The sequence below is a fragment of the Dermacentor silvarum genome, chromosome 7, assembly GCF_013339745.2.
Source record: "Dermacentor silvarum isolate Dsil-2018 chromosome 7, BIME_Dsil_1.4, whole genome shotgun sequence".
NCBI classification, from domain to species: Eukaryota; Metazoa; Arthropoda; class Arachnida; order Ixodida; family Ixodidae; genus Dermacentor; species Dermacentor silvarum.
In genome coordinates this window covers 91,076,794-91,089,816 of record NC_051160.1, presented here as the reverse complement: position 1 = coordinate 91,089,816, position 13,023 = coordinate 91,076,794, and the positions used below count along the sequence as shown (strand labels likewise).

At 45.9% G+C, this 13,023-nt stretch overlaps 1 protein-coding gene across 1 annotated transcript in view; it reads left to right on the top strand.

The window, feature by feature from the left end:
* Positions 1 to 5,296: 5,296 nt before the first annotated feature.
* LOC119458269 (uncharacterized protein C19orf47) overlaps positions 5,297 to 13,023 on the top strand; it is a 48,113-nt gene continuing 40,386 nt past the window's right edge. The window contains exon 1 of the mRNA XM_037720103.2: positions 5,297 to 5,516. Within this exon, the coding sequence (XP_037576031.1) occupies positions 5,495 to 5,516 (22 nt within the window). The 5' untranslated portion in view covers positions 5,297 to 5,494. The remainder of the gene's footprint in view (positions 5,517 to 13,023) is intronic.

The window sequence follows — 13,023 nt, the reverse complement described above, 5'->3', positions numbered from 1 at the left end:
GCTCTCAAAACACTGCAGTGCGTCAGCAGCAGCGAGCAAATTGAGCTTCGTGCCGGCGCTCACATCGACGTGATCTTAGATGCGAAAACACAGGGAGGGCGCACTCTGCCCCCGCCGCAGATGACTTTCAAGATACAGCCGTGCGGGCGTGCGCTACAAGGTACCTTGAAGGTACCATCGAATACCTTGCAAGGTATTCGATGTCATATGTCCACGAAAAGTGCTCGTACAATAGCTGGCCTAAATACCTCGCTTTTTAGAAAGATCTATGTTAATAAATTTACAGTTGCTGTACTCATCACTGTACATAAGCTTGGATGACACAGCAATTTTCCTGTGAGGACTGTGGAAACAAATTAATTATTGAGTTTCTTGTTGTTAAGGTAGATGAAATTATTATTAAACCATGTCATAATTTTATAGACATCCTGCTGCATCAAGAACACCCCTTTACATATTTTGTTCCAGCCAGGATTAGTGCCGTTTTATCAGCATTTTGGTACATACTTGAATGGAGGTGCAACTGTGGAAGGTCATTTATGTATAAATTAAAGAATTGTGGCCCTAAAGCTGATCCCTGCGGAACGTCATATTTTATTGGAAGCAATGCACTGTTGACACCTTTCATTCTGACAATCTGCTGTCTCTCCAGGAAATCCCATAAGGGATACTTGCTGAATTAGTATACGTTATGGTCTATGGCATCAAATTCTTTTTTTTAAGTCTAAGAATAACCGTAGGACAATTTTGTTATTATATATGGCTGCGTTCACACTGTCCGCAAAATCTTCCAGTAGTGTTATTGTACTCTTCCTACATACAAAATCATGCTGAGACTGGGATAACAGATGGTGTTTTGCTATCATGCGCTTATATAACACTTATCTCTTGCACGCGTGCCAAGTACGAGAGAATGGTGATCAGTCTGTAATCCAGACACTGTTGCTTGTCTCCGTCTTAATAAACTGGTCCTACCAATCACACCTGGTGTCTGCGTTATTTTCTGCAACCGAAACGCTGGAAACCGAAACCGACCAGGAACACTGCAAGATTTGTGATGGGAAACGTGCAAGCTTAGATGGCGTTATTGATGTATCCTAACGCTTAGTATTATTTATTTATTGCAAATTATAATTTCAAATGCGTTTCGAGAGCGTTTTAGTTTGTAAAAGCAGGAAGTCTTGCACAAAATATTTAAATAGTTGACCCGTAAAAGAGCGAGGGATTCTGGGATGCGCCGTCCGCTCGCTGTTTCCGGTTCGAGGAAGCGCAGCCGCCGCCACTGCTTCGCCCTTGCGCTTGCAGTCCGGCTTTGTCACACTCGAAGATTACCCGGTTGCAGGCGCCTAGCAAAACCATGATCAGCTTGATTTGTTCAGCCGTTGGCTGCTCAAATTCAAGCCTTAAAGGTAAACTCGTGTACCTACTGCCTTGCAGCATCCCTTGCTGAGTCAGCTGTGCACAAGCATCAGAGGCATGGCTGCCACTTCCAAAACTGAACAATCAGTGATCAAAAAATGTCACAATTTCGCCCTAAGGGCGAAGCAATGAATGCGATAGCAACACAGCAATGTCATACGAAGTAAGGTGAGCGGCTTTGGTAGCAATATGAATTGTAGTAAACATGAGCTGATTAAGTAAGCAGGTGTGCTGCGGCGTAAGTAGACCGACATGAAGAGAGACTCGATGACCACGAGAAGGCGCGTGTGAAACGGTGGTGTTGATGAGAAGCGCTTCCCGTGGGCAGCGCGTGCGAAGGGACACACCTGTAGCGCTGCACTGCCGATCCGGGCAGCATTGCGTGTGTAGCGTGCGTTGGAAAATGTGGCCCGACTATTACGAACTGAATGAACAAGCGTGGTGTGAGCGCGCACAAAACACGAAGAGATCACACTGAATGACAGCAGACAACGACTGTCAAAACGCTGGCAGCAAGCATACGCCGCAGCGGGCGAAGGTACGTGCGGTCTATCGCTTCAACGGAAACTGAGCGGCGAATGCACGCGGCGCATAAAGGTCAGAGCCGTGTGGAGATAAGAGACAGTGCGAGCGAGCGACGAGCGCGGTTGTTGGCAGAGAAGTGCGCCCCCCCCCCCCCCCCCCTTGCTCCCTCCGGCGCTGGCTTCCTGCTTCCTTGCTTGCGCGTGGGAGATTGAGTGCGTTCGCTCTCCGCGATAGCGCGCGTCCCCGCACGCTTCCTCTCGGGCATACGCGCGCGGCGAAGATTTTATCTATAGGGAACCTCACGGCGACGGCGACGGCGACGACGCCGACGGCAGAAATCCGGTTCAAGTGTCCATATAATTGCTATCGCAATAAAAGAAAATGAACGTACAGAGCCACTTATCAGGCGACGAGAGCTGTGTAAGGGCCGACACGGAATGATTCCCTCTAACATTCTGTCTCTAACATTGACTGAAGCAACAATAACTATTTCACTACTCGCATGCACATGTAGAGGTATTATGAAACATGGTTTTACGGCGCAACTTTAAACGAGACACAGCGAGATACATACATAATACTCGTAACCAACTAGCCCACCTTAGTTCCTTGAACACAGATAGAGGAAATGCGCAGCTGTAATATGTCGGCGATACGGCCATTTCCCCATCTAGTTGACAAAAAGTCAAAAACTTCTAACTACGTACCACTTAACTGAACCTCGAGTTTCGACCAAGAAGTGCCGTTGACAGCGCACAGTTTTCAAAAAATTTTCAGCACTTCATTTTCTCATTACGCTAGCTGCACCGTTAGTGACGATATCGGTGGCAGCGACGATCGCGCGGCGGTATTTACCAGGCTGATATAACCATCGCCTCAGGACAGTAATGCTTCTATACGCTTGATAAATTATCGGATAAAGATAGCTTTTTCATCTGTCTCACTGACCCACAGGTAATGCTGACAGTGACGGTGCGTCCAAGCAGCGGCAAATGTAGAGCTAAACCTGGCAGAAACAAAAAAGGCTGCCGAAACGAAAACCAGAGTTCGTTTATGAAAACAGCGTATCCTGCCTTTCTTGGCTCGTCATCGTCGCGCCCAGAGTGAATTGAAACCTATAAATCAGCTGCATGAATGGTACGACATTTCTGGTCGACAAAGCGGATGGAAAGCTTCGCACAACTGACAGTTCAAACCGCGTAGAAAAACACGTGCGCCGCGCATGCCGCCGATGCCGCCGCGTCGTCCGTCGAACCGGAAGCTGCTAGCAGACGGCGCGCCCCACAATTCCCTGCGATTGCTCGGAACTTTGGTCGATGGATGGATGGATGGATAGATGGATGAGGCTGAACCCTTTAAACCGGGCGGTGGCATACGCCACCTAGCCATGACTATTAACATATTTTGTACTTTGTGGTGGGTGAAATTTCACCCCTGCCTTGATTTTATCCACCAATCAGATAACCTCTGTTTGGTTATTTCTACCCGCTTAAAGTCTATTTTGCCTTCACTGTCCCTAAACCCCAATGCTTTCAAAAAATCAGCCCCGTTGCCTTGCACCGTAGGGTTAAGCCCTTTACAGAAAAGTATGAGGTGTTCAGCCGTTTCCTCTTCTTCTCCACACGCACAGCACAACGTGTCTATACCTTGGTACTTGACTCGGTACATCTTAGTCCGCAATACTCCCGTCCTGGCTTCAAACAACAAAGAGCTTCCCCTAGAATTATCGTAGATATTTCTTTGGCAATTTCTTGCTTGAAAGTTCGGTATGTTCCCAGTGCTGATTTCGTCTGCATCCCTGTTTTCCACAGACCCCTCTCTGTTTCCTTAACCTTTTTCTTAACCGCTGTTTCCTGGTTTGCACCCCTCCTGCAGTCCAAATATTTGATTGACAGTTTTCTGGTCAGCTTCCTCAATTTGTATCAACATTCCTCATGTACAAATAACTGAAAACTCTCCTTGCCCACCACTTTTCTGCCATTTCTCTCAATCGCTACTCAAATTCTATTTTGCTGCTGGCTTCCCTGCCCTCGAATGACGTCCATCCCATGTCACTCTGTACCCCCTGATTTGATGTATTTCCGTGTGCTCCCAGAGCCAGTCTATCTACCCCTCGCTGCTTAACTTCCAACCTTGCTCGAACCTCTTATCTCATGCACAGGACCGCATTGCCGAAAGTCAAACTAGGGACCATCACCCCTTTCCAAATCCCTCTCACCACTTCGTACCTATTGTAATTCCACAGTGCCCTATTTTTCATCACAGCTGCATTTCTGCTACCTTTAGCCGTCACATATTTTTCATGTTCCGTTAGGTACTCAGCCCCATTGTTTATCCACACTCCAAGATATTTGTACTTATCCACCACCTCCAGCGTAACCTCCTGTATCCTATGCTCGCTGCCCTGATTATCGTTAAAAGTCATGACTGCCGATTTTTCTTTACTAAACTTCAAACCTAAGCTATCTCCCTCTTTACCACAGATGTCCATTAATCTCTGCAAGTCTTCCTTGCTGTCAGCCATAAGTACAATGTCATCCGCATACATCAGTCCTGGTAATGACTGTTTAATCCATTCTCCTTGCTTGAAATAGGAAAGGTTGAAGCCAAGTCCGCCCCTCTCTAATTTTTTCTCTAATCCTTGTAAATACAGCATGAACAACAGAGGTGACAGAGGGCACCCCTGCCTAAGCCCCTGCTGTATCTTTATAGGCCCAGATACCTTGTTTTCCCATTTTATAAGCACCTTGTTACTTTTATAGATATCTCTTAAAATATTTCTTACTCCATCTTCCAAATCTAGAGTGCCCAGTATGTCCCACAAATCGTTTTGGATTACACTGTCATAGGCTCCCTTGATATCCAGAAATGCAAGCCATGGGGGCCTGTGTTCCTTTTCTGCTATTTCAATACACTGTGTCAATTAGAACAGATTATCTTCTAACCTTCTTTGTTTTCGGAACCCATTTTGCAACAGACCGCGTTGCGGTCGCAACTGATCGCAACGTGGTCTGGTGGCGTCATCACAGAAGCGTCCCCCGTTCTCCCAAGCGCCTGGCACACTGCTACATTTTCTAGTAAGCTGTAACACTGCCCAGTTTCAATACACCATAACCTCGTGAACTGGTTCAGGTGGTGCAGGTGAATCAAACCTAACGTCTCTGACGTGTTCTCGGCTCACAAAATTGCTTTCGCCGCATTCAACCAGCAAAAGCATAGCCTTTAAGATCCGCGCTTTAATTCCAGACGGCGCTAGTGTATTAAGTGTGGACTTGGGCGAAGTCCTCGCCATGCCCCAGTTTTGTCTACTTCTGGTCAGAGTCGACTTTTCGCCCACTAACAATGGTGTGGCAGCCATTATTAAAGATTAACAAATAAAAATTCACACAGTGGTCTGGCGTGGTGGGTATGATATTGGATTCGAAGATTCAGAAGTGCGCCCGTTTGTTAAATATATTAAATTAGCCGCACGCTTCTGCGAGCGGTACAAGCTCTCCGAGTCTCTGGTTGGAGCGGACCAAGGCGCTCCACGAGCAACTGAAACCAAAGCATGTCCTCCAAAACAGAAATGAGTACGTATCCCACCTCACATTTGAGGCTCGCCGAGTTCTAAGAATAGGCTTCCGCCGTTATTTTGATGGGCTCTGCCGGTGAAGACGCTCCGTGAAGTCGGACCGTTTATGATAACAATTGTTTGTTTGCCTTTTTTTTTTTTTTTTTTCACCTGCTGTCGGTACAAAGCTAGCGGCAAGTTTTCCGGTTGCGAGCGTAGCTCTGTGAGCAGCGCTACGTGCCGCCTGAACGCCGTTCGAAACTGTTTGAAAATGCACGAAGTTTCTGATAGGTGAGCAATGCGGAACTCGTCCTGCAGATCTGACAGCGGTGGGTAAAATTATTTCTACCCCTGTGTGCTGTGCAAACAGTCTTGTTGACGGCTGCCTTTTAGCGTATGTAATACGACACGGCTCAGCCGACAGCACCTCTCGGTGCAGTGATTGGGGAACGCTTAGGAGCCGAAACAGCGGCGTTTGAAAGTGCGAGATGTGCCTCAACGACAAAGCACTGAGTGCGTTAGCTTTCTTTAAGTAGCTTAGTAACATTCATGGTAAACGACACTGAAAGCTAACGCGATGCTGTCGCGCTCATGTCATTGTCGACATGATACGCTTTTCGAGTTTTTGTGGCGATTTCTAGTGTAATTCGCACAGGGCTAGCGCACCAGGCCTGTGCCTCTTGAGGAGTAAGCCATGCGTCTTTCCGTTCCGTATTTTAGGTTTTTGTGTGCTGTCATTTGCATGGCAGATTGCGGTTGCACTCACATATATCACAGTGCCGAATGAGGTGCTCATAGAAAAGTGAATGGGCACGCGCTCTTCAGTGGTGCCCCTCAATGTCCATGCTTATAAAGCATACGAAAACCTGAAGGCATGCCTGACCTTGTTTTGAGTTGTGCAAAAGTGTCAAGCGTGAGCCAAGTAACTCCAAAAGAAGCCAGCAGCTTGTGCATAATAACCATTATTTAATAATCTTTGCACCAAATAGATATGGTGATACTGATAAAGTTGGCTATGTCCGTAACGTGCTTCTGCCTTTTAATTGCATGAAACGAGGACATGCATCTTTGAACGTTGTTTCACCACTGCAACATAGCTTTACACAACACATGCTTCAGAAAAGCAAAAAGCTTTTTTTTTTCTCTCGTAGTATTTGCATCATTAGAGTAATGCAATGGCAGAGCCAATCAAACCAACCAAACAATCAATAAACCGTGCGAAGGAGCTGAACTCCACCTATCTAAAGCAGGGTGCCGAGCCAAAAAGAATACCAGTTCGGTTCGGGTTCAACATGCTCTGATTTCATTCCAGTTCAGTTCTGGTTCAGAGAATTAAAATTTCATAATGCATTGTTTGTGAAGCAGTTCGCAACGCTGAACTGGTTCGGCGCAATCAATCTTATCTTGCCCCATGTTGATATGGTGTATAATACTAACATAGTGCATGCGCAAATTTCATCAAGAGGAGACAGAAATTTACAAATGAAATACACAGATATGTGGCAATTATCATGTACATAATAAAGACAAAGGTAATTAGTGAGAATCCCTGCATCAGCTTAATGTCTGTGTAGCTTCCACACTCGTTACTTTGACAACAGTAGAGTCAGGTAAATTTTGTTTGCTTCTAGTTTTTGCTACAGGGCTGTTGGTGAGCAAACTGTGGCATGTGATAGGTGGTGTCGAAGACAGTGTGAAATCACATTGTATTACATAAATTACACCTTCAAACTTCGACTTTGTAGCAATGAGGCCAGCATTTGGCATTTCCCTCAGTTTGCTGCTTTTTTTAGAAGCAGGTGAGGACATTGATGTTTCTGAACGATGAACAAGGATGGTTTGGGCTGAACCATATCTCCGTCTTTCTTTTTCTTGCGCCTCTGCATGTTTCATGTAGTCCTGCACTGTCTAAGGGCAGAGAAAGAAATCAAAACTCAAAAGCACTCGCATTGTGCTCTTAGCTAAGCACCAAACATGTTTTGACCAATGGGACATAACAAAAGCTGCCGTTTCGCGTACCGTTTACAGCCACGATTACCGCTCACTGCGTAGGTGACGGCATTCATTAGCGACCGCCGTGTTATGGTTACAATAAGTCATGCAGTGGAACTCATTGATATCCCTTCTCGAGGACATAGTCTTTCCCGCTCTCTGTGTTTATCTAATTTAACTAATGTATTAACAAGTTGACCTAACTGCCGAATTGGGGGCGTCACCAAAAATGTTGATTCCACAGAGCCCCTGAAAGAACTTTTCGGCTGCGGAACACAACTAGCATGACCGACTTCAAAAGTCAAAGTGCCTTTGCCGAGGTTGCCTTAGTTACCAGCACATACCCCTCACCTATCGCCATTCTCACAAAACGGAACTAGTGAGTCGTAACATTCTACTAGTAGAGTGTGCCGATTGAAGAAGTATTGACCCTTTTCGTAGAGCAGTTTGCTCTAAAGGAACGAAATGGCGCTTTCGGCAGCGCGCCGTACGTTGCCTCAGCGAATGCACACAAATACGAAACCATTACTGCTTCTTCCAACCTGCTACTGTGCACTCAGCTGTCAGAAATGCAAGTGGGTGTTCACTAATGCACGGTGCGCAATTTATGGTGCGAAATGTGCAGCGATAAAGGGAAGACGTGTGCGGTAGTTAGCTGCAAAAATAGTGATTCGCATATTAAGGAATGGAATCAACCTGTGTCGCCGCTGCTACATAAGGACCTGCCTGTGTTGCCGGCCCTTCACGATGCACGGCTTTCCTCGAGGATAAAAAAAAAAAATAATTCATCCGCCAGCGCTGTATAGCTAACCTCCAAAGAAAGGACTTCAACTCCGGAATGTCGGCACTTAAGAGTGAGTACCGCTCGTTACAAAAGAAAGTAGTGCACTTACTAGAATAGTAAGTTTTTCGCACGTTACCTAAACACGTCCACCCCTACTCGCACACAAACTTATGCCCACCCTATCGCCAACGTATCAATAATAAGTGAATGGGCACACACTTGAATCAATGTGCCGAAGCATGAGTGACGGTGACTACACGGACATGACACGAATGTTAGAAGCTGAACACTTCTTGACGGTTCACAGAGTAAGCGAAGGACTAGCGATAATACGTCTTTGCTACAATTTAAGCTACCACAAAGTACAGAACATTTACATTTCAAGCTTTGTGCGCAGCAAGAACAAATCTATCACAGGAGAGCACACCCGTGAGCGATTAGGCTGAAAATAAACAATCAGATGAGGGCCGCACCGAGGAACTTTACTGAGTCAAACATGACAAGCTACTGCTTCAAAATGTTTGCCAAATAAAGTAACGAAAAGCACACTGATCCTGATTTAATTCTTAAGTGGAAAGTTTGAACAGCTTGAAATACATTTCTAGCCACGCTTTTAGTACAAGCACCGTATACGCTGCTTGCGCCCTTTGGACAAGGCATAATGAACTCTCAAAGCACTTGCATGTCCTCGAAAGCTGTGGCCAAAGCTTCGTGTCATCCACACAGTCACCATCTATGATATGTGTCGAAACGGAGGTTTGTGGCGCCACACTAGCGTCACGCCCTTGCATTGTAAACACGGAGGCAGCTTAGGCAAGCAATGGACGCGTCACCACGTGATCAAACATATCAGCGCCCACAGGAGCGCCGGAAAAAGGGTCAATAGTAGTTCAAACAGTGGTGCAAACTGAAACACCCAGTGTCACCCTTATATGCTCGAACCAGTTTCATGCCTAACCGGTTACCGTTATTTTTTACTGTTCAGGTTTTGTTCGGGTTGGGGCATGTTCCAGAAATATCGGTTAAGGTGTTCAGTTACGGCAAAAATTGCGGTCCGGGTCCGCTTTTCGATCCGTGTTTGGTTCAACGCCTGGTCTAAGCATAAGTGCTTTGACATTGCAGCTTCTACTGAAAACACTCTTATACGTTTCTATATTGTGCAGACGCACTTTGTGGTAACTAGATGTGGACTATTCAGACCTTCGTAATGCTGCTCAAGCCCTGTAGACTGCTTGTTGTATGACTGGAGTGTTCAAACAGTCTCACAAATTCATAAAGCATGGGTAAGCAGATCGTGCGAAAGGTTGAGCCCATGTGCAAAGCCACATTTGTAAAGAAGTAGTCTTACTTGGTGATGTTGGTGAGGGAATGTTGAAGGTTTGGTGAATGTTGCGAGGTCACATTACAGGAAGCGAGGTGACAGTGTTGATTGCACGGCTTTAAAGGGGCCCTGAACCATCCTTCGGGCTTGGTGAAATAACATAGTCCGCGGGTAGCATACGCTGTTGTGAACATCGCAGCCAAGTTCTGCTGTCGTACGCGGTCCGTGGAGCTCGCAAGCGGAACGCGAAGTCGCCTTTCTTTCAAACGCTCTCGTTTCAAAAGACCCCGTGATCCTCGCTCTTTTCTGTGTGCTTTATTTCATAATAAAGCACACTCCAATAAACGGCTGCTATTGGTCGCTGCGGTCGGCTACACCGCGGCCGCCGCGAGGTGCTGCCACAAGTCCAGTGGCTAAGCGCACTGCGACTCGCTGAGGACAACTGCGTTGGCTTACGTTTAGCGCTTCGTGGGCACCAAAATCAGAAGTCCAAAATGAAGTTTGAACTGCCCGCCACGGTGACGTTTCCGAGGCGGGGCGTTGTGGCCCCGCCCCACTCCGCCGTAGCCTTCGCAGTGCAAGGCATTGAAGGAGGAAGGGGAGCCCAGCGGAGGCCGTGTTTGATTGCCAATACAATAACTCCGCTTCTGCTGAACGCATTGAAGTACTTTTTGCGGCAAAGTGATTCTGAAATGGCCTATTTTCGCTTCAAATGTACTTATCCACTTCGATAAAAAGTGGTTCAGGGCCCCTTTAACTGTTTAAAAAAGATACTAAATAGCAAGTGAAAACTACCAGCAAAAGTTCTGATCCTGTTCCACTTTTTGCTATAATCCAAATCTCTCCTATCCAAGGGCCCCGCCACAAAAGTCTCCTACAGCATCCTCATCCGATCATCTGTCCAGTCTTTTTATGGTGCAAGTAATGGACACACAACTTCAAAAGCTTTTCAAAATGTGTTTAGTATGTGCTTAGAATGTATTTATAAGCTCTTCCTGTTGCAGGGCAAACGGTGCATGAAATGAATTCATGGTTCTAGCTTTACAAGTCAAGGTCTGGGTGCTTTGCAAGTTTTTTATACATGCCTCAACGCTTCAGTCAGCCACATGGTCAGCTTTTGCCACCTTGGGAAGAGCACTGCCTTGTTCATGACTGGACTGCAGCAGCTGTACGAGGCCGCTGCATGCCGCTGCCCCAATCTAAAAAGCAGGAATTGTATTCGCAAGACTTCTCATATCCCCTGGAGCCTCAGCGTACACATTCATGTATGCGACTTGTTTTTATCACTTCTGTCCACTTGTGTCGAGGAAAAAAAAAAGCACGGACATTCAGCTTCGGGTAATTTGAGTACTCTACTTACCATAATATGGCTTCAGTTCACTTCCGAGTTGGGTATATCACCGCAGACGACCGCTTAACTAAAGGCACTGCCGTGTTGGAGGGAACTTGACATGCCACGTTCCGTCAGCAATGGTGAAAGAGTACTTTTTCCGTATTGCCTGCAGCCAATAATTCCACAGGTGCTTTGAGCCGGGGATTCAATTCACTTTGATGAAGAAATGCAGAATCATTGACTGCTCAGATATTGAACAATTCTGTAATAAATAATGACTCACTAAAAATGCATAAAGCATCATCGTCCCCACAACCTTGACCTGTTTTCAGTGCTTGCTGCAGTGCTTTGGAATAAAGTGTGAAGTTGACCCATTTCTTCACAGTCTATCATACCTCATGATGGAGTGGTTACGTTAGCACATTTGCTCATTGGACAGCGTTTGGCTGCATGTCGCTCGTGAAAGTGAATAATAGTGTGATAACTATACAACGGTGCATGAAATGGTGCAAATGGTGCAAACATAGTGGCAAATTGTGAACAGCAATTTTGAAATAATTTTGTTAAACACCATGCGCTGACACAGTGGAGAGGTCTAGAGGGCCGAAAGTTGACCAAGCTGTCCTGTGGAAGAATTGGCACAGTTTGCACCAGCAACTCCTGCTTATGAGTCAGCTGTCAGGATAATGTGCTTGTACACATTTTTAAACTATAAACTAAAGGCCAAACCATTCAGTAAAAATCATGGGCTTCATGATATTGCCAAATGCTCCTCTGCAAACTAAATGGGGGGTTGGGGTTGTATAATGGGAGAGCTATGGAGTCAGCAAAAACGTAGCTGTGCTTCAGATGTGAGCATCCCAAGATGTAGGCACTTATTGTTATATTGTCTTGGCCAAAACATTCAAGTGAGACTTCACAGAAAGATCGCATTTTGGAGTTCTACATCGTGTAACACGTGTAGCACATGTAACACGTGTAGTACATCGTGTAACACGTGTAGCAATTAACTAGCCAGTGTAACACTTGGCTAGTTATTTGTCTGGTTTAATGAAAAAATTACGAAGTTGCCTTTGTTTATGGGATACAAGCTGCTACCGCGACATTGCAAGCGTAAACTTGTATCGCCGCTTGCCGGCACTTGCAGAAAGCAGCCGGTCAGGGAGGGTTGCCGCATGGTGCCTGCTCGTATGGAAGACGCGGCAACCGTCCTTTAAACGCGGCTTTTTGCAGCTGCCAGCAAGCGGTGATACAAGTTTATGCTTGCACCGTCGCAGCAGCAGCTTGCTTCCCCATGCAACTTTGCACCTTTTTCTTAAAGAGCAGGCAATAAACTGTTCCAAATGTTACACTGAACAACGTTGACGCCTAAGTGCAATCTTTCTGCAAAATTTGAGCAACAGATCAGTGGTAAGCACGAAATCTTGTTTTGAACACCTTAAGTGAAATATTCACCCACTTGTATAAGTATTACACATTTGCATACTATGTGAACCAACGAAAGATGCTCATTTCATAGGGCAGTTGGGAAGGAAAGTCGCACTCTTAACTCTTAGGTGAATGAATAAGTCGTACAGCTCAGTGTGTAGCTCATCAGTTTCGTTATACATTTTAGCACTCGCCTTTGGGCCCTATTGGTACATCTGCATCGATTAATGGGCGAACACCATGCATGCGACAATATAAATCTATTTCGCACGTGCACCGGTTACGGGGATGATAGTGCGGCATGCCGACAAACGACCTGCTTGCTTTCATTAAGCTTCTCACCCACAAATATCCAATAGCAACCGTAATCGTGACTCAAATTTTGGCTCTGGCTGTGCTAATTTCTGCACAACACCACTGCACAAAATCGGGCTGCAAAGCCCGATTTTGTGCAAGCCAAGGATGTAAAGTTTTGTATTTAGTAAACATTGATGGCCAAACAGTGGTCGCAATTAAAAGTTCTGCGAAAATGCAGACGACAGAAATTGTGTTCAATGCAAATGATGTTCACGACGCGGCTTGCGTAGATCGAGTGCGAAAATTTTAGTAAACCATCGTTCGGCGTACAAAATATTGGTTGCCGTTTTACATTGGCTTTATGGTGCCTG